The 19590-nt window shown below is 41.2% G+C and overlaps 1 protein-coding gene across 1 annotated transcript in view; it reads left to right on the forward strand.

Moving 5' to 3' along the window:
* Positions 1–18891, forward strand: part of LOC122562064 (small ubiquitin-related modifier 3) — a 43362-nt gene extending 24471 nt beyond the window's left edge. Inside the window, exons 2-4 of the mRNA XM_043714538.2 lie at positions 7200–7328; positions 8444–8515; positions 18219–18891. Coding sequence (XP_043570473.1) covers positions 7200–7328; positions 8444–8515; positions 18219–18281 — 264 coding nt within the window. The 3' untranslated portion in view covers positions 18282–18891. The remainder of the gene's footprint in view (positions 1–7199; positions 7329–8443; positions 8516–18218) is intronic.
* The last annotated feature ends 699 nt before the right edge of the window (positions 18892–19590 follow it).

Below are 19590 nucleotides of genomic sequence, written 5' to 3' on the forward strand. Positions count from 1 at the left end.
CTAGGCTAGTAACATGTATCAAAAACAGCAGTAGTCTCCAAGCTCCCCTCTCAGGGACCCAACTAGAAATTGCCTTCCAGTCTGAAAATAAATACTGTTAACTCCTTTCTGTTGTTTAGTTGATTTCAAATATTTGATGACATTGCTTGTTTAAATCCCACAAGTTTTGATTTCATTAACATGTCTAATAGGTAGTCATTTATTCAATACGTTACGAAAGTCCAACATCTCAATCATAATGTGACCATAATCACATTACCATCTATTACTTCATTGAACAGTGCAATTAGGTTTGTTCAACATGATTCACCTTTACATAGGAAGTGATTTGTAAGATTAAATATGGGCTCATCAAAATTAGAGACTGGTAAAGTTACAGTGGGGAATATGAAACTGGCAGAGACAGTAACTATTATATTGAATGGTGGAAATTCCTATTCCTTTTGGTACTGATCTTCAGGGCAGAAAGCAGTTTAAAATTCCAAAGATAGTGGGGAACCGATGATCTAATGAGAGAGGGGAATTTGAAGAATTCCCACATATGTAAACAAATAGTACTGAAATATGGACTTGACGAACTGAATGGCTGCCACCTGTGCCGTTATGATTTGATGAAGAAATTAATGGGACAAAGTTGTGACATATTCCATGGAACTAGTGACCTGTGTCTGGAGTTTTAATAGGTTGCTGCAGAGACTGTGGATGCATTGGTTTTGCTCTTACAAAAAAACTGATTTGTAAACAGTTTCCAAGAGTTGTGAGATAGCTAACATGATTTCACAATTTAAGAAGTAAAAAAAGAGAGAAAATGGAGAGTTATATGTCTGTTAGCCAAACATGGCACAGTGGTTAGCACTGCTGCCTCACAGTGCCAGAGACCTGGGTTCAATTCCCACCTCAGGCAACTGTCTGTGTGGAGTTTGCACATTCTCCCTGTGTCTGAGTGGGTTTTCCCCGGGTGCTGCGGTTTCCTCCCACAGTCCAAAAATGTGCAGGTTAGGCGAATTGGCCATGCTAAAAATTGCCCGTAGTGTTAGGTGAAGGGGTAAATGTAGGGGATTGGGTCTGGGTGGGTTGCTCTTTGGAGGGTCACTGTGGGCTTGTTGGGCCAAAGGGCCTGTTTCCACACTGTAAGTAATCTAATCTAATCATTAGGCAAAATGCTTGAATCCACATTTAGGAATGTGGTGCCAAGACACTTAGAAAATTATAATATAACTAACCAAAGTCAGTATGGTTTATGTATTTGTATTTTATGAACATTTAACTAGCAAGATCAGTGGGGGATCCTGTGGGTGTAGGATATTTCGATTTTCAAAAAGCATTTGATGAGTTCCACACAACAGATTATTAGACTAAATTAGAACTCAATGGAGGCTAACAAATAAATGTTGATTAAGAATTGGTTAGACGAAGAATCTAAGAATAAATAGAACATCTTCAGTTTGGCAAGCTATAACTAATGATATCACAAGAATCAATATTTGGACCTTAGCAATTGTCAATCTGAACTGATAATGACTTTGAGGCTGAGTGTGAATTAAAATCTGCTGACAAAAGTTAGGAGGGAAAGTAACCAACATAGAGGATTTAAGGAGGTTGTGTATGGAAATATTTTGGGTAAAAATTGAGTGGTAAATATTTTGTAACTATCAAATTGTTACAAAATGTGATAGTTTTTGTTACAAAGGCGTTGGTATATAATAAATTGTAGTATAGTTATGCAGGGCATTGGTGAAGTCACAGCCGACATGTGTGTTTTGATATTGCCACCTAAGGAAGAGCATACTTGCCCTAGAAGGATTGCCATATAGCTGTTGATTACTGACTGAGAATTCATTAAGAAGTTTTCTACAAGTAGCTCAGTAACATAATTTTCACCTTTTCATTTCTGTAATTCTCCAACCTCAAATGATTTATTACATTTTGGGACACTAAGCTCTATGAAGATGAGTACGTCCAAAGAGGTAACCGATCATTTTTGTTTCAAATTTGTATGTTCTGGATATTGTAGTGTTAAATATGGTTTCCTAGTTTAGCTGTATTGATATTTGAAGTACTGTTTAGAAAGATCCTATCAGCTGTATGCTCTCTGTCTTGGGTAATACATGATACTTTGACTGACATTTCCAATATTGGTATACCATCACTCTTGAGGGTATTAGGGCTGACATGAAATAAAATACGGCAAACTTTTTGTTATCCGGCATCTAATGGACCAAGAGTGTGATGATTGATCAACTAGTCCAGTTGATCAAGTGGTCCACATAATCAGTGTAAAAACACACACTTAGTAATAGAAACATAATGCAGGGTGTATACACGTCCCTGTTATACTTTATTTACAGCATAAATCACTTAAATACGAATGTAACTTTGCCTTAAATAAAACATAGCAGCAGAGAGCCTTTTCATTCGTGTCCTCAGCTGAATAATCTGACATCACAGACATAGCAAAAATAAATAAACTTCAAGTATTTCACATATATAATTTTTGCTGGTTTATCGAGCGTGCCGATTAATAAGGCCCGAGTTCAAACAAAGTTTGCTGTACATCTTTCTGCAGTGATCACTATGAAAATAACAGATTTTAAAAATTGGTTTTTGAGATGGAAGCATCAGTAGAAAGGCGAGCATTTAATGTCCATGCCTATTTGCTCTTGAGAAGGTGGTGGTGACCTGTATTCTTCAACCTCTGCTAGTCTTGTGGCATAGGTACACCCATTGAGCTGTTGGGAAGAGAAATCCAGAATTTTGGCTTAATGACAGCGAACGTATGGTGACATCGTTCCAAACATAGTTCACAATAGTTTGTGTGTAATGAGAACTGTAGATGATGTTATTCCCATTGTTCCATATGCACATTGTCTTGCCCCTCTGCAACCCTTGCTGCAAAGCATCTTGTAATAATTTGCACTGCTGCCATTGATGGTGAACAGAGTAAAAATTGAAAGTGATGGGTGAAGTGCTTGACAAGTGGATTGTTTTATTCTAAATGGGATGGAGCTTCTTGAGTATTGTTGGAGTTGCATGCATCCAGGCCAGTGTAGAGTATTCCATCACATTACTGGTTTGTGCTTGTAGATATTGGCCATGCACAGAGCAGATAAGAATTTAATTATTTTCCACAGAATTCATAGCCTCTGACCTGTTCCTCTAGCTAAGTGGCTGATACAGTTCAGTCTCTGTTCAAAGTTTTTTTTAGATTAGATTACATTACAGTGTGGATACAGGCTCTTCGGCCCAACAAGTCCACACCGACCCTCCGAAGTGCAACCCACCCATACCCCTTACCTAACACTACAGGCAATTTAGCATGGCCAATTCACCTGACCTGCACATCTTTGGACTGTGGGAGGAAACCGGAGCACCCGGAGGAAACCCACGCAGACCCAGTATGTTCATAGTGGGTGATTCGATGATGATGATGACATCCAATCTAGCTATTGCTACCCCTTCAGTCTGTTCTCAATCGTCATAAAGACGATGGAAGGTGTCATTGATTTATCAAGCAGTACTTCTTCAAACTTGTGATCACTGTTCACCACCCTCCTGTCTAAATATGGACAAATAGCTGAATTATAGAAGTGAGTTCAAAGTGACTGCCTTGATATCAATTTGACTGACTCTGGTGTCAAAGTAACTGAGCAAAATTTCATTTGATGGGAATCTGGGAAAATCTGTCCGTTGATTGGCATCATACCCATGATAAAGAAAGATGGATGAGATTGTAGAAGATCATTCAACCAATTTCCAAGGCATTAAGTGCAGGTAGTAACTTTGGCACAAATATCTTCAATTGTTTATACAAGGTCCTTCCATGCATTGTAAGGTCAGAACTATGGGTGTCATTGCTGATTGTGCAATGTTCAGTGCCACTTATGATTTCTCAGACATTGAAGCAGCCATGTCAATATGTAGCATGACCTGAACAATATTTAAGCTTGAGCTGATTAGTGGTAACTATTTTTTGCGCCATACAAGTGCTAAACAATAGCCAGACCTATACAAGATGGAACTGAATTATTATTCATGAGGAAGAGCATTGAGGATTGTAAAAAGACAAAAGCCTTTCATTCAGAAAGACAAATGGAAACAACAGGACAAATGATGGCCCTCTGTGCTGTAAGCATGCTATAACTATATTCTGTTTCTTGCAAGAGAGAATTTAACTATCTCCACTTGACATTGAATGGTATTACTATCACTTTACCATCAACATTCTGGAGGATACTTTTAACCAGTATTCGCCCTGACTTTACCACAAAAATGCTTCAAGCAGGTCAGAGGTTCATGCAAGTGACTTGTCTCTAGATGTCCCATGACTTGACATGATCTACAAGGCATCCATTAGGATTATGTATGAATACTCTTCACTTGCTTCGCTGAATACAGCTACAACACTATCTAAAACACAACAGCTTGCTTGATTGACATCATATTCACCCTGTGTGCTGTCAAATCTAAACTACTGAATTAAAATCCTGGAATTGTCATCCTGTAAGACCATTGTGAGAATGCCTATGCTGTATGAATTGCTGCAGGTCAAAAAGATAGCTAACCACTAGCCTTTTGAGGATAATTAAGGGTGGGCAGTAAATGTTGACCATGTCAGTAATGCCCACATATCATGAGGGCATAAAATGGGTAGCTTTTATTGTCAGTCATTTAGTACATGTACAAACCTGCTTCTGGGAATGAGCCACAAAAGCGATATGTTTGTCAGATCCATTTCATTAGTTTCTCTAGTTGATCCTGTCACTGATAATAATGCTCACTAAAACTGTCGTGACAGATTCATTTTTGTACGGTGACAGACCTGTGCTGACCAGTACTGTATCTCTTTGTTACATAGCTCAAAATGCTGTCTTTGCATTCTTGTGAAAAAAAAAGTCAGGTATAATCTGCATTTGCTATAAAGTTGGATACTTTTCACATTTCACTTGGGTGAAAAGTTCAGAACGCTTCATAGTGAGATTTCTGTCTATGTAGACTCTGCTGTTTTTCCCAACTAGAGTTATCAAGATGTACAGCACAGAAACCGACCCTTCACTCCAACTTGTCCGTGCTAACCAGATACCATAAATAAATCCACTCCAATTTGGCCCATATCCCCCTCAACCCTTCAGATTCATAACCCATCCAGAGGTCTTTTAGATGTCGTAATTGTACCAGCCGCCTCCTCATCCTTTGGTAGCTCATTCCATATACTGTATGCACTACCCTCTGCCTGAAAAAGTTGCCCCTTAGGTCCCTTTTAAATCTTTTCCCCTCTCACCTTAAACCTATGCTGTCTAGTTTTGGACTCCCCCACCTTGGTGAAAAGACCTTGTCTATTTACCCTATCCATACACCTTTATTTTATAAACCTCTAAGGTCATACTTCAGCCTCCAATGCTCCAGGGAAAATAGTCCCTGACTATTCAGCCCTCTCCCGATAGCTCAAACCCTCCCACCCTAGCAACATTCTTGTAAATTTTGTCTGAACCCTTTCAAGCTTCACAACATCCTTCGTATCGGAAGGAGACTAGAATTGCACACAATTTTCTAAAATTGGGCTAACCAACGTTCTGTACATCTGCAACATGATCTGCCAATTTCTGTACTCCATATTCTGACCAATAAAGGAAAGCATACCAATGCCTTCTTCACTAACCTGTTAACCTGCAACTCTACTTTCAAGGAACCATGACCCTGCATTCCAAGGTCTCTTTGTTCAGCAACATTCCCTAGGACCTTACCATTAAGTGTATAAGTCCTGCCCTGATTTGCCTTTCCAAGATGCAGCACCTCACATTTATCTAAATTAAACTACATCTGCTGCTGCTTGGCCCATCTGATCAAGATCCCATTGTACTCTGAGGTAATCTTCTCTGCTGCCCAATACACCTCCAATTTTGGTGTCATCTGCAAACTTACCAACCATACCTCCCATGTTCACACATCCAAATCATTTACATATGTCAGAAAGCAGTAGACCCAGCACCAATTCTTGTGGCATATCACTGGTTACAGTCTAAAAATCATCCACCATCACCTCTACCTTTTACGTTTGAGCCAGTTCTGTCTCCAAATAGCTATTTCTTCCTGTATTCCATGTGATCTAACCTTGCTAACCAGTCTACCATAAGGAACCTTGTCGAAACCCTTATTGAAGTCCATAACGATCACATCTGCCCTCATCAATATTCTTCATTACTTCAAAACAAAACTCAGTCAAGTTAGTGAAATATGATTTCCCATATACCAAACCATGTTGACTATCCCAAGTCAGACCTTGCCTTTCAAAATACATGTGAATCCTGTCCCTCAGGATTCCCTGTGTTTCTATGATTCTATAACTTGCCTACCACCGATGTCAGGCTCTTAGCAGTCTATAGTTCCTTGGCTTTTCCTTATCACCTTTCTTAAATTGTGACACAACATAAGCCAACCTTCAATCTTCTGGTACCTCACCTGTGACTATCGATGATACAAATATCTCAGCAAGGGGCCCAGCAATCTCTTTCCTCACTTCTCAGAGTTCTAGGGTACACCTGATCAGGTCCCTGGCATTTACCCACCTTTATGCATTTTAAGATGTCCAGCACCACCAGCTCTATAATATGGACATTGTTCAGATGTCACTATTTATTTCCCACTTTCTGTACCTTCCAATATCCTCCTTCACAGTAAACATCAATGCAAAAGACTTGTTTAGTATCTCTAGAACCATAATAAAGAACAAGAGCCCTCAGAACAGGAATTGACCATGTGAGCTTTGAGTCTGCTCTGCTATTCAGTAAGATTGTTGCTGATCTTTCAATCTGAATCCCTTTTCCCTACCTCCTTCACAATTCCCTTGTTTTCTTGATACCAAAAATCCATCTTAAGTGTGCTCAACAATGAGTGTTTTAGTGAGAAAATCCCCAAGATTCACATCCTTTTGAGTTAAGTTTCTATTCGTCACAGGCCAAAATAATTAGCTCCTTGCACTAATACTGTATTGTGTTCTAATCCAACAGATAGGACAATTGTAACTTCACTTGATTTAGTTATAAAAATACTTTACCAGATCAAGTGGGGATACTGCAGTTCAACAATGTAATTGCATCCATGATTAGTAACTGTTTGCAGTTGTGGTTGCAAGTATCTGTTTTGTGTGATTCCATCTGTGCTATTCCACTCTTGTTCATGCTCGTCCTTTTTTTACTCCACAGGACGTATTGAAATCAGAAAATGACCATATTAACCTGAAGGTGGCAGGCCAAGATGGTTCCGTTGTGCAGTTCAAAATCAAAAAGCATACACCTCTAAGCAAACTGATGAAAGCATACTGTGAACGTCAGGTATGAGAACTTTAGAATCTACGAGGCTGGTATCATTTGAGAGACTGGATTAATGCTGAATGCCATGTCCAAAAACTGTAAAGCTTGCCCATGAAAGGGAGCCTGTGGCCTGAGTAGGTTTTAAAATTGTTGCACTGAGGTTATCAGCAGTAAGATCTTGTTAAATGTGGAACCAAGATAGTATGTGATCAAACAGTTATTGACTGAGAGTTCTTATGCTAATTGGATAAATAAATTCAGGTCTTTGTTAGTGGATAAGTAATACCCGCAAGTTATATTAAACTACATGGTAGGAGGAAGACCCAGGTTTTGACATCACCTTCATTAAATTGAACAATTTTAGCTGAGATAATACATTGTGAGAAGGAGTGTGAGCTGTGAGATTTTCAGTTGATAGATTTTTGAAACAAAAATGTTTTCTAGTTAGTCTATATGATTTTGATTTAGCTAGGAAGAAATTAGCAAGGGACTTTGTCCCAGATTACTGCTAGTGAATCGTGTGCAAGTGTAGTGTATACGTGTGTGGGTCTTTGAATATGCACAGGATGGAACTTGATTCTGATGGAACTTGAATGACAGACATCAGTGTTGAGCAAATAACTTGTGCGTGAGAAACCACATTGGATGATAACTGTGTCCTAGACAGACCACATCCCCTTAGGTGAGGGTTTTTTTTAAATGTTAAGCAAGCCTGTCAGCTCATTTTTGAAAAATAATTTGTTTCTCAGTATGCTTGCCATTTACATCTGTTACCTGTCATAAACTTGGACTGACTGCAATACTTGAATGATGAACCTATTCGCAGATCTTTGTCTGAGTTCCTGCAGAGAAATGAATCAGCAGAGCTTGCCATTGTTCTTTTTATAAGACAACCTTGTGGGGAATTATCTACAGACATTATTGAAATTGGCCACTCTGTTGTGTGGAATGCAGTAGGTAGGATTCAATGTCCTGTCATGCTGTATTACAGAACAGCTCCAGGAAAACCAATTATGTAGTTATTGAGAAGCTTTGGTCCTTTTGTCTGCTATTAATCACAATGTACAACAGCTTTAACTACTGATTTCTGTACATTTTTGGCACTTTCGTTTCTTTAATTATTACTCTTTTTCTAGGGTTTGGCAATTCGACAAATCAGGTTCCGATTTGATGGACAGCCAATTAATGAAACAGACACACCAGCACAGGTATGACCTGGCCCTAGCGCAAGATACTAGAGTGGAAAAATGTAGAATCCTGGGGCATATTGCAGTTATACTTCCAGATATCAGTCATCCTTGTTCCTTTAATTTCGTAATGTACTTAGTCACAGCTATGGAGCTGTAATAGCCTGCACATCTGCTAACATGGGTGGCTGGATAGTCTGCTTCTTCATGCCATTCACTCACCACTGTAGTTAGTGAAGTGTAGCCCAAGTAGGATACTTCTGTTAGTTTTATCCATTACTAATTCCTGGAACAGAAGTCCATTGGTACCACTCTCAGAAGTTTAGGAGCACAGTAACTAACTCTTACTTTTGTTTTTAAGAGTGCTTTGTGGAGGCATATGAATGTAATCACGATTGTGGTATTTTATTGCAGTTTTATAGTATAACGTGACTTTCTAGCTAGAATAAAAGTGGTAACTGTAAAATACCAATGGTAAGTAGGTGGACTTTTAAACTCTCAGGCTGTTGGACAAAGGTATATCTAGTTCTATAGAGTCATTAATTTCATATAATTTTATAACTGCAAAAATATAAGGTGCATGGATGGTACTGAACAGTATAGATATGAATAGTCGCAAGTTCAGTCCAGGTTCTCTGCTGGTTAGCATATCAGAAAGTTAGCAAGAGCAATTAAAATTACTCATGATTGAGAAAGGGAGAGAGAAAAAAATAAGGTTGCTCTTAGTGTAGATGGATTTCATTGTAGGTTACTATGGGAAATCGAGTTTCAAATGAATGAAAAATTCTTCGCAAAAGGGGAAGATGATAAATCTGGCAACTACAGGTCCGTCAGCCTAACAGTGAAGAAAAACTTTTGTGCATAACAATCTGAAAAAATGAATTTGTAACAGTATGAACTAATAACTGAAAGACAGTATAGCTTGTATATATCTTGCTCCTTGGGGTCCCTGTAATAAAGAGAGTTTGAGTGTACGTAGTTGATGTGCATATGGACTTTCAAAAGAAATTTGGTAAAGTACAGCACAGTAGACTAATTAGTAAAATAAAAGCCCATGGAAATAAAGGGGCATTGATGGTGTTAATAGAAAATTGGCTAAGGGACCAAGCGGAACACAGTGTTAAATGGCTCGTTTTTTTAGACCGGAGAGAAGTAAGTAGTGTTGATTTCCAGATATTGGGAGGACTGCTCTTTTTGATACACTAATAACCCAGGCTTGATATGAGGGGACATGATTTAAAAGATTGCAGGTGATATAAAATTGAGAGATATAACAAATAGTCTGGAGGATAATAAAGACTTTGGAGGACAGGCAGACACATGGCAGGTGATATTTAATTCAGGGAAGTTTTACGTGATGTATTTGTTAATAGCATCCACAAAAAAAATGCTATGCTAATTCTTTTTAAAACACTAGTTAAGGCTGAATTGATGTGTTTTGCACATCACTTTATAGACCAGATATTAAGGGCTTGTAAAGGTGAAAAAGAGATTTACGAGTGATACTGGAGATTTTGGTCATATGGAAATGTCTGAGGAAACTATAGATGTTTAGCTTAGAACAGAGAGAATTAGTGAGGTGTTTAATAGAGATTCTCAAATCATTGAGTTTTGCTTGAATGATAAAGAAGATAAACATTGCCAGTGACTAAAGGTTCAGGAGCCAAAGGGCACAAATCTAGGGCATTGGGGAACAAGATAAATGGAAAAAGAACTTTTTTCATGTCAAGTTATTGTGACCTGGCATGCCTGATAGGGTGATCAAAGAATTTTGAGTCGTACATTTCAGAGGAAAAATGGATACATACTCAAAGTGAAAACATTTAAACTAGTATAGCATGGTGTTGGGAACCAAAATGTAGGCTTAGATGGGTCAGACTCAATCGGATCAGGAAAAGGGAGGTAGTGATGTAGTCAGTGACTTGGAAAGACAAAAGAAGCAAGGATTAAAAAATGTCCAGCAAAGAAAATTGACAGGGTTGAGCTGTTTATCCTTCAATGTAAGGAGTATTGCAAACAAGGAAGATGAACTAAGGGCACAGATAAACACATGGCAGCATGATGTAGTTGCTATAATCTCCCAGACCGTCCATAACCTCATCACCTCGGGGGATCTCCCATCCACCGCCTCCAACCTCATAGTCCCACAACCCCGCACCTCCCGCTTCTACCTCCTGCCCAAAATCCACAAACCTGACTGCCCCGGCCGACCCATTGTCTCCGCCTGCTCCTGCCCCACCGAACTCATCTCCGCCTACCTTGACACCGTCCTGTCCCCCTTAGTCCAAGAACTCCCCACCTACGTTCGGGACACCACCCACGCCCTCCACCTGCTCCATGATTTTCGCTTCCCCGGTCCCCAACGCCTTATTTTCACCATGGACATCCAGTCCCTGTACACCTCCATCCCCCATCACGAAGGACTCCAAGCCCTCCGCTTCTTCCTTTCCCGCCATACCGACCAGTACCCTTCCACTGACACCCTCCTTCGACTGACTGAACTGGTCCTCACCCTGAACAACTTCTCTTTCCAATCCTCCCACTTCCTCCAAACGAAAGGAGTAGCCATGGGCCCCAGCTATGCCTGCCTCTTCGTAGGATATGTGGAACAATCCATCTTCCGCAACTACACTGGCCCCACCCCCCACCTTTTCCTCCGCTACATCGATGACTGTATCGGCGCCGCCTCGTGCTCCCACGAGGAGGTGGAACAGTTCATCCACTTCACCAACACATTCGACCCCGACCTCAAATTCACCTGGACAGTCTCAGATTCCTCCCTCCCCTTCCTCGACCTTTCTATTTCCATCTCAGGCGACCGGATCAACACGGACATCTACTACAAACCGACCGACTCCCACAGCTACCTGGACTACACCTCCTCCCATCCTGCCCCCTGCAAAAACGCCATCCCATTCTCCCAATTCCTTCGACTCCGCCGCATCTGCTCCCAGGAGGACCAGTTCCAAAAACGCACATCCCAGATGGCCTCCTTCTTCAAGGACCGCAATTTCCCCCCCGACGTGATCGACGATGCCCTCCACCGCATCTCTTCCACTTCCCGATCCTCCGCCCTTGAACCCCGTCCCTCCAACCGCCACCAGGACAGAACCCCACTGGTCCTCACCTACCACCCCACTAACCTCCATGTACAGCGCATCATCCGCCGTCATTTCCGCCACCTCCAAACGGACCCCACCACCAAGGATATATTTCCCTCCCCTCCCCTATCAGCATTCCGTAAAGACCACTCCCTCCGTGACTCCCTCGTCAGATCCACACCCCCCACCAACCCAACCTCCACTCCCGGCACCTTCCCCTGCAACCGCAGGAGGTGCAAGACTTGCGCCCACACCTCCCATCTCACCTCCCTCCAAGGCCCCAAAGGAAACTTCCATATCCGCCACAGATTCACCTGTACCTCCACACATATCATCTATTGCATCCTCTGTACCCGATGTGGCCTCCTCTATATTGGGGAGACAGGCCGCCTACTTGCGGAGCGTTTCAGAGAACACCTCTGGGACACCCGGACCAACCAACCCAACCACCCTGTAGCTCAACATTTCAATTCCCCTTCCCACTCCACCAAGGATATGCAGGTCTTTGGACTCCTCCATCGTCAGACCACAGCGAAACGACGGTTGGAGGAAGAACGCCTCATCTTCCGGCTAGGAACCCTCCAACCACAAGGGATGAACTCGGATTTCACCAGTTTCCTCATTTCCCCTCCCCCCAGCCTGTCTCAGTCAAATCCATCAAATTCAGCACCGCCTCCCTAACCTGCAATCTTCTTCCCGACCTCTCCGCCCCTACCCCAATCTGTCCTATCACCCTCACCTTGACCTTTTTCCACCTATCACATTTCCGACGCCCCTCCCCCAAGTCCCTCCTCCCTATCTTTTATCTTAGCCTGCTGGACAAACTTTCCTCATTCCTGAAGAAGGGCTAATGCCCGAAACATCGATTCTCCTGTTCCCTAGATGCTGCCTGACCTGCTGCGCTTCTCCAGCAACACATTTCCAGCTATAATGGACACCTAGCTAAAGGAGGGGCAAAGTGGGTAGCTCAATATCCCTGGATATAGAGTTTTCAGGCAGGATGGGTGGGGTAGTGTATTGATTAAAGAATCAGTTGTAGGTGTGAGAAAGGATGATATACTAAATGGGTTAGCAAATGAGACTTTGAGTTGTGTTTAGAAATGAAAAAGGGACCTACATACCACTAAGAGTACACTATAGACTCTCAAATAGTGAGAGGCAGATGGAGGAACATATATGTTTGATTTCTGCCTTGAGGAATAAGAGGGCAATGATAATAGGAGACTTCAACTATCCTGATATCAACTGGGGCATAATAAAGGTGAAACGACATAAGGGGCATTGAGGGTGAAACATTCATGTACTCTGTCAAGGAATTTTTTTTTCCACATCATGTGCAGTTCTGGTCTCCTTCCTATCCAAGAATGTGAAATTTGAAAGGGTTCAGAAAAGATTTACAAGAATGTTGGCAGGGTTGGAGGATTTGAGCTATAGGGAGAGGCTGAATAGGCTGGGGCTGTTTCCCTGGAGCATCGGAGGCTGAAGGGTGACCTTATACAGGTTTATAAAATAATGAGGGGCACGGATAGGATAAACAGACAATGTCTTTTCCCTGGGATGAGGAGTCCAGAACTAGAGGACATAGGTTTAGGGTGAGAGGGGAAAGATATAAAAGGGACCTATGGGGCAACTTTTTGACGAGAGGGTGGTACGTGTATGGAATGAGCTGCCAGAGGAAGTGGTGGAGGCTGGTAGAATTGCAACATTTATAAAGGCATCTGGATGGGTATATGAATAGGAAGGGTTTGGAGGGATATGGTCCAGGTGCTGGCAGGTGGGACTAGATTGGGTTGGGATATCTGGTTGGCATGGAGGGGTTGGACTGAAGGATCTGTTTCCATGCTGTACATCTCTATAACTCTATATAAAAGGGACCTGAGGAGCAACATCTTCACGCAGAGAGTTGTGCATGTGTGGAACGAGCTGCCAGGGGAAGTAGTGGAGACTGGTACAATTACAACATTTAAAAGGCATCTGGATGGATATATGAATAGGAAGGGTTTAGAGGGACATGGGCCACATGCTGGCAAATGGGACTAGATTAGGTTGGGATATCCGGTTAGCGGGGACAAGTTGGACCAAAGGGTCTGTTTCCATATACATCTGACTAACAAAAAGAGAGGAGACAAAATTCTGGGTTTATTTTTGGGAAATGAAGATGGGCAAGTGGATGAAGTGAGAAATTTGCAGTTGACACAAAAATTGTCCATGTCGTGGATATTATGGAGGATAGCTTTAAGCTCCAAAATGATATAAATGAGTTGATGGAGTGCGCAGGAAAGTGGCAAATGGAGTTCAGCTCTGATATGTATGAGGTAATGCATTTGGGGAGGTCAAATAGTAAAAGGAAACACAAAGTAAATGGGAATATACTGAGAGGGTTAGTGAGAAATCTTGGTGTGTAAGTTCACAGGTCCCTACAGGTAGTAGTGCAGGTCGATAAGGTTTTAAAAAGCTATATGGAATGCTCTCCTTTACAAGACGTACAGAAGGGATATAAAAAATAGAGATATAATGATGAAACTGTATATGATACTGGTGAGGCCACAACTAGTGTACTATGTGCATTTCTGGTCACCACACTGGATGTTATTGTTTTGAAGAGTGTGCAGAGAAGATTTACTGGAATGTTGCCATGCTCCAAAATTGGCTTAAGAAACAGTGTTGAAGGGTGTTTTTTGTGACTAGAAGCCTGTATCCAGAAGCATTAACACTATGTTCACTACTGGATCCTTTGCGTTTTGTTGTGTATTTTAATTATCAAGACATGAATATTGGAGATACGATCAGTAAGTTCGCAGATGTCAGGAAAATAGGTGGTATGGTAAATAGTGAGGATAAAAGCCTTGGACTATTGGAGTATATGGATGGGCTGAACAGTGGCAAATAGAATTTACTTCCTGAAAAATGTGGTCTGGATTTTTGAGAGGACTAACAAAATGTTGAATGGTAGGACTTGTGAAATACATAGGGTCAGAGGGACTTAGGTGTTCATGTCCATAGATCTTTGAAGGCATCAAGACAGGTACTTCAGGTGATTAAGAAAGCATAAGGGATATTTGTCTTCATTAGTAAATGCATTGAATACAAGATTAAGGTGGTTATTATGGAGCTGTATATAACATTAGTTAGGGCACAGCTGAACTACTATAAGCAGTTCTAGTTACTACACCAAAGGAGGGATGTCATTCCACTAAAGAGGTTGCACAAGTAATTCACCAGGGTGTTGTCTGGGCTGGAGTGATTAAATTACGAAAAGAGACTAAATAGTCTGTGCTTGTTTTCGTTAGAGCAGTAAATTTTCTTTAGAGGGATCTGATTGAAGAGTATAAAGTTCTGAGGAGCACAGACAGGATAGGTAGGCAGAAATCTTCCTGCTCAGGATAGTGATCAGTAACCAGCGGGTAAATTTTTTAAGATAAGTGGCAGAAGGTTTCGAGGGAATTAGAGGAAAAGCCTTTTCATCCAAAGGATTGTTGGTATCTGAAACTCACTGCCTGAATGTGCAGTTGAGGCCGGAACACACACGGCATGTAACGACTATTTAGATGAGCACTTGAAATTCTGTAGCAAACAAGGCTATTGGTCAAGTACTGAAAAATGGAATTAAAATAGCTGGATGTCTGATGACTGGTGTGGACACAATGAGCTGAAGGACCTCATTCCCTGCTGTAAAGACTCTGTGACTGTATTTGCATGACAATGTGGCATATTACCCAAGTAGGTCCTATGCTCCAAAAGCAGTGAAAATCTAGCCTGGCCAATTACTGCCCCATCAGTTTACTTTCAGTCATCAGCAGTGATGGAAAGAGGTTGTTGACTATGAAATTGTATTTGCTCAGCAATAACCTGCTCACTGACATTCAGTTTAGGTTCTGCGGGAGCCGTTCAGCTCATTGAAGCCTTGGTCCAAACATGGATTAAAAAGCTGAATTCTAGAGGTGAGGGTGACTGAGCATGACAGCAAGGAGGTATTTGACTAAATATGGCATCAAGGACAAAAGAGTCCGTAAAAATCATGGAGAAAGTTAGAGATATACGTTATTGCTTAGAGATATACGTACCCTGCAGGAAGATGGCATGGTTGTTAGATGTCAATTGTCTCAGTCACACGACATCAGTGGAGGAGTTCTTCAGAATAGTGATACGGACACAGTCATCTTCAGCTGCTTCATCAATAAACTCCTTCCATTATAAGGTCAGAAGTGGGGATATGTGACCATTAGCACCAATGTGCAGCACAGTTCATGAATCCTCAGATATTGTGCCCATATGCAGCAAGATCTGGACAGCATCTGGGCTAAGGCCAATAAGTAATTTTGTTGCCACAAGAGCTTAGTAATGATCGTTTCCAACAAGCAAGAATCTAACCCTACTCCTTTGACATTCAAACATGTTGCCATTACTGAATCCTCCATTACTAATTTCCTGGAGTTTACAGTAACATAAAAACTGAACTTGACCGGCCATATAAATACTGTGGCAGCAGATGAGGTTGAGAGCCGAGGAAGCCTGGGGCAAATACTCCAAATCCTGATCCCTCAAAGCCTGTCTGCCATCTACAAGGCTAAAAAGAAGTGTGATGGAATCATTTCCATTTGCCTAGAAATGCAGCTCCAACAACACTCAAGAAGCTCGACAACATTCAGGACAAAGCGGTTGCTTAAACATTTACTCACTTCATCCAACTCCAATGTGTAGTGGAACAGTGTGTACCTTCCTAATGATGCACTGTAGCAACTCGCCATTGCTTTTTGAACAGCATCTTCTGAACCCACATCTTCTGCCACCTAGGAGGAGAAGGGAAACAGATGCACTGGAGCATTGTCATCTCGAATTTCCCCTCCAGTTCATATACCATCCTGACTTGGAGCTATATCATTGTTCCTTCACTGCTTTTAGGTCAAAATCTTAATGCTAACAGCACTGCCGGGGTACTACTGTCTGTTGACTGCAGTAGTTCAAGAAGGTGCCTCACCACCACCTTTTGAAGGGTAGTTGGGGATGGACAGTAAATACTGACCCAGCCAGTGATGCTCAAATCCCATGAGCAAATAGAAAAATAGATTACCAAAAAATAGAAAGAATACTGAGGGGACTTCAGTACAATTGCATTGGCCCACAGTTTTGACAATAATAGAAGCTAAACAAAGGGAAAAGCTAGAGTTTCTACCTTGCTGACTCTACAATCAGCACATTTGAAAGAAACTGAATATCATTTTCCTTCTGCTATTAATGAATTAACTTGACTCAGTCAGTAGTGCTGCCACTTAATTTATTGGTACTTCAATTCCAGTACAACAATAAGTGACAGCCACGTTGTGGGAATGTCATAAATTGAAATATTTAGTCCAATAATTCAACCCATTTGAAATGATTAGAAGTGTTTGCATTCAATACTAATTCTAAAAAGTGCTATGATTTTCTAGTTCTTCTGCTCTGTGACCTCAGTTAGTCTGAGTGGTGGTGGGAAAGATGCTGGAGTCTATTATAAAGGATGAAATTACGACACATCTGGATAGTAGTAACAGGATAGGTCAGAGTCAGCATGGATTTATGAAGGGGAAATCATGCTTGACTAATCTCCCGGAATTTTTTGAGGATGTAACTCTGAAGACGGACGAGGGAGATCCAGTAGATGTAGTGTACCTGGACTTTCAGAAAGCCTTTGATAAAGTCCCATATAGGAGGTTAGTGAGCAAAATTAGGGTGCATGGTATTGGGGGCAAAGTACTAACTTGGATTGAAAGTTGGTTGGCTGATAGGAAACAAAGAGTAGTGATAAACGGCTCCATTTCGGAATGGCAGGCAGTGACCAGTGGGGTACTGCAGGGATCAGTGCTGGGACTGCAGCTTTCTTTAATATATGTTAATGATATAGAAGATGGTATTCGCAATAACATTAGCAAATTTGCTGATGATACTAAGCTGGGTGGTAGGGTGAAATGTGATGAGGATGGTAGGAGATTACAGGGTGACCTGGACAAGTTAGGTGAGTGGGCAGATGCATGGCAGATGCAGTTTAATGTGGATAAATGTATGGTTATCCACTTTGGTGGCAAGAACAGGAAGGCAGATTGAGGGGATCTGATTGAGACATATAAGATTATTAAAGGATTGGACACTCTGGAGGCAGATGGGTGAATGCCGAACCAAGGACACAGCTTAAAGATACGGGGTAGACCATTTAGGACAGAGATGAGGAGAAACTTCTTCACCCAGAGAGTGGTGGCTGTGTGGATGCTCTGCCCCAGAGGGCAGTGGGGGCCCAGTCTCTGGATTCATTTAAGAAAGAGTTGGATAGAGCTCTCAAGGATTGTGGAATCAAGGGTTATGGAGATAAGGCAGGAACAGGATACTGATTAAGGATGATCAGCCATGACCATATTGAATGGTGGTGCAGGCTCGAAGGGCAGAATGGCCTACTCCTGCACCTATTGTCTATTGTGATGTAATGTCACAATAAAATTTCAGACCTTTTTGCCTTCACTCACACTCAAACTTTCTCTCAAAATGAGAGAAAATGGGGGAAAATAAAATTCACCAGTAATTTCCAATTTCAGCAGTGCAAATGTTACCCTATATTGATGGTGTATTTTTCTAACAGTTGTTTTGTATTGCAGTTGGAGATGGAAGATGAGGACACAATTGATGTATTCCAGCAGCAGACTGGGGGCCAGTACTGACTGCTGACACTCTCCATGTAATTGTCTGATTATCCATAGATCATCAGCGCTTCTGACAAAGCAGCAAGTTACTCTCAGCAGCAATTTGGAAAACATTTGTAGAATATTTTACATCCACATACACCTTCATAAGAGCTTTTATTGTTTGCTGGTTAATCTTATTACATTTGATTTTAAATAATAAAAATGACCAGTTTATACAGAACAATCTGAATCAAATGGTTTTTACTGAAGTCTGCAACAGTAGGAATACTCGACCAAACCAGATTTCTAATTCCCAAAAATCCATTTTAGCAAACTATTTTTTTATTCTATCTGTTTGTGTTTGGCTCCTAATGTAGCTTTTAAAAATTTGTAATAAGATAAATTATTCATTTCATTGTTTTCAGTGGTTTGAACTGGCATAGCTCGCTCAATGGTTGCCATTTCTTGTATCAGTGTAAGGACAAACCCATTATTTTATACAATTTGTATTGTTGTAGACCCACAAAGCATTCTTGGTGCTGTATTAAAGTAGTGTAAAATAGGTCAGAAGATGGGTTCCTTCATTTTGTTTTCCTTGTGTGTCTCTTGTTTCATAAATTCCTTATTAAAACAATTAAAAACTAAACTGTTATGTTTAGCATCTCGTTTTTTTATGCTTTGTAATGTGATTCTACTACAACTGGTTAAAGTAATTAATACTTAATGAAGCAGTAAAGTTCTGGGTTTAATCTGCAATCTGTGTCATGCCACGACCAGAATTCTTCATGGGTGAGACCATCTGCATCGCAAACTGTTCCAAAGACCAGGGTGGGCAATGTGCGAGGTCCTTCAGGCTGTTTTCCTATCACTCGGTCAATTAACCGGGCACCTGAAGGATCCTTTCTCAACCCTGCTGACTCACCAGTCGGCACGTTTGAAGAAAACTGTCCTTTATCTTCTGCTATTAATACATTAACTTGGCTCAGTCAGTATTACTATCACTGAATTAATGGTGCTCCACTTCCAGTACAGCACTAAGTGACAGCCACTAAACGATATGGAAATATCATAATTTGAAATGTTTAAATCACGACTAAATTATTTGTTGCTTCAGTTCTGACATGTTAGGAATGTGTTTGTAGATATCCAGCAAGGTTTGGGTCAGACTTGGCCATTAGCTGACTGGATTGGCATATAATGAATAGCGAACTGGTGAGGCACCAGCGGGTGATCGGAATCTGCAGACCAAGGATTGAGTTTGAGCAGATCTCAAAGGATGATAAACAAATTAAGGGAAAAGTACTGTGCACTCTTGTTTGTGGTGCTGCTCACCATAAAGATGTTT

The sequence above is a fragment of the Chiloscyllium plagiosum genome, unplaced genomic scaffold (genome assembly GCF_037043375.1).
Source record: "Chiloscyllium plagiosum isolate Xiang-an unplaced genomic scaffold, Cpla_swu_hap1 HiC_scaffold_25, whole genome shotgun sequence".
NCBI lineage: Eukaryota > Metazoa > Chordata > Chondrichthyes > Orectolobiformes > Hemiscylliidae > Chiloscyllium > Chiloscyllium plagiosum.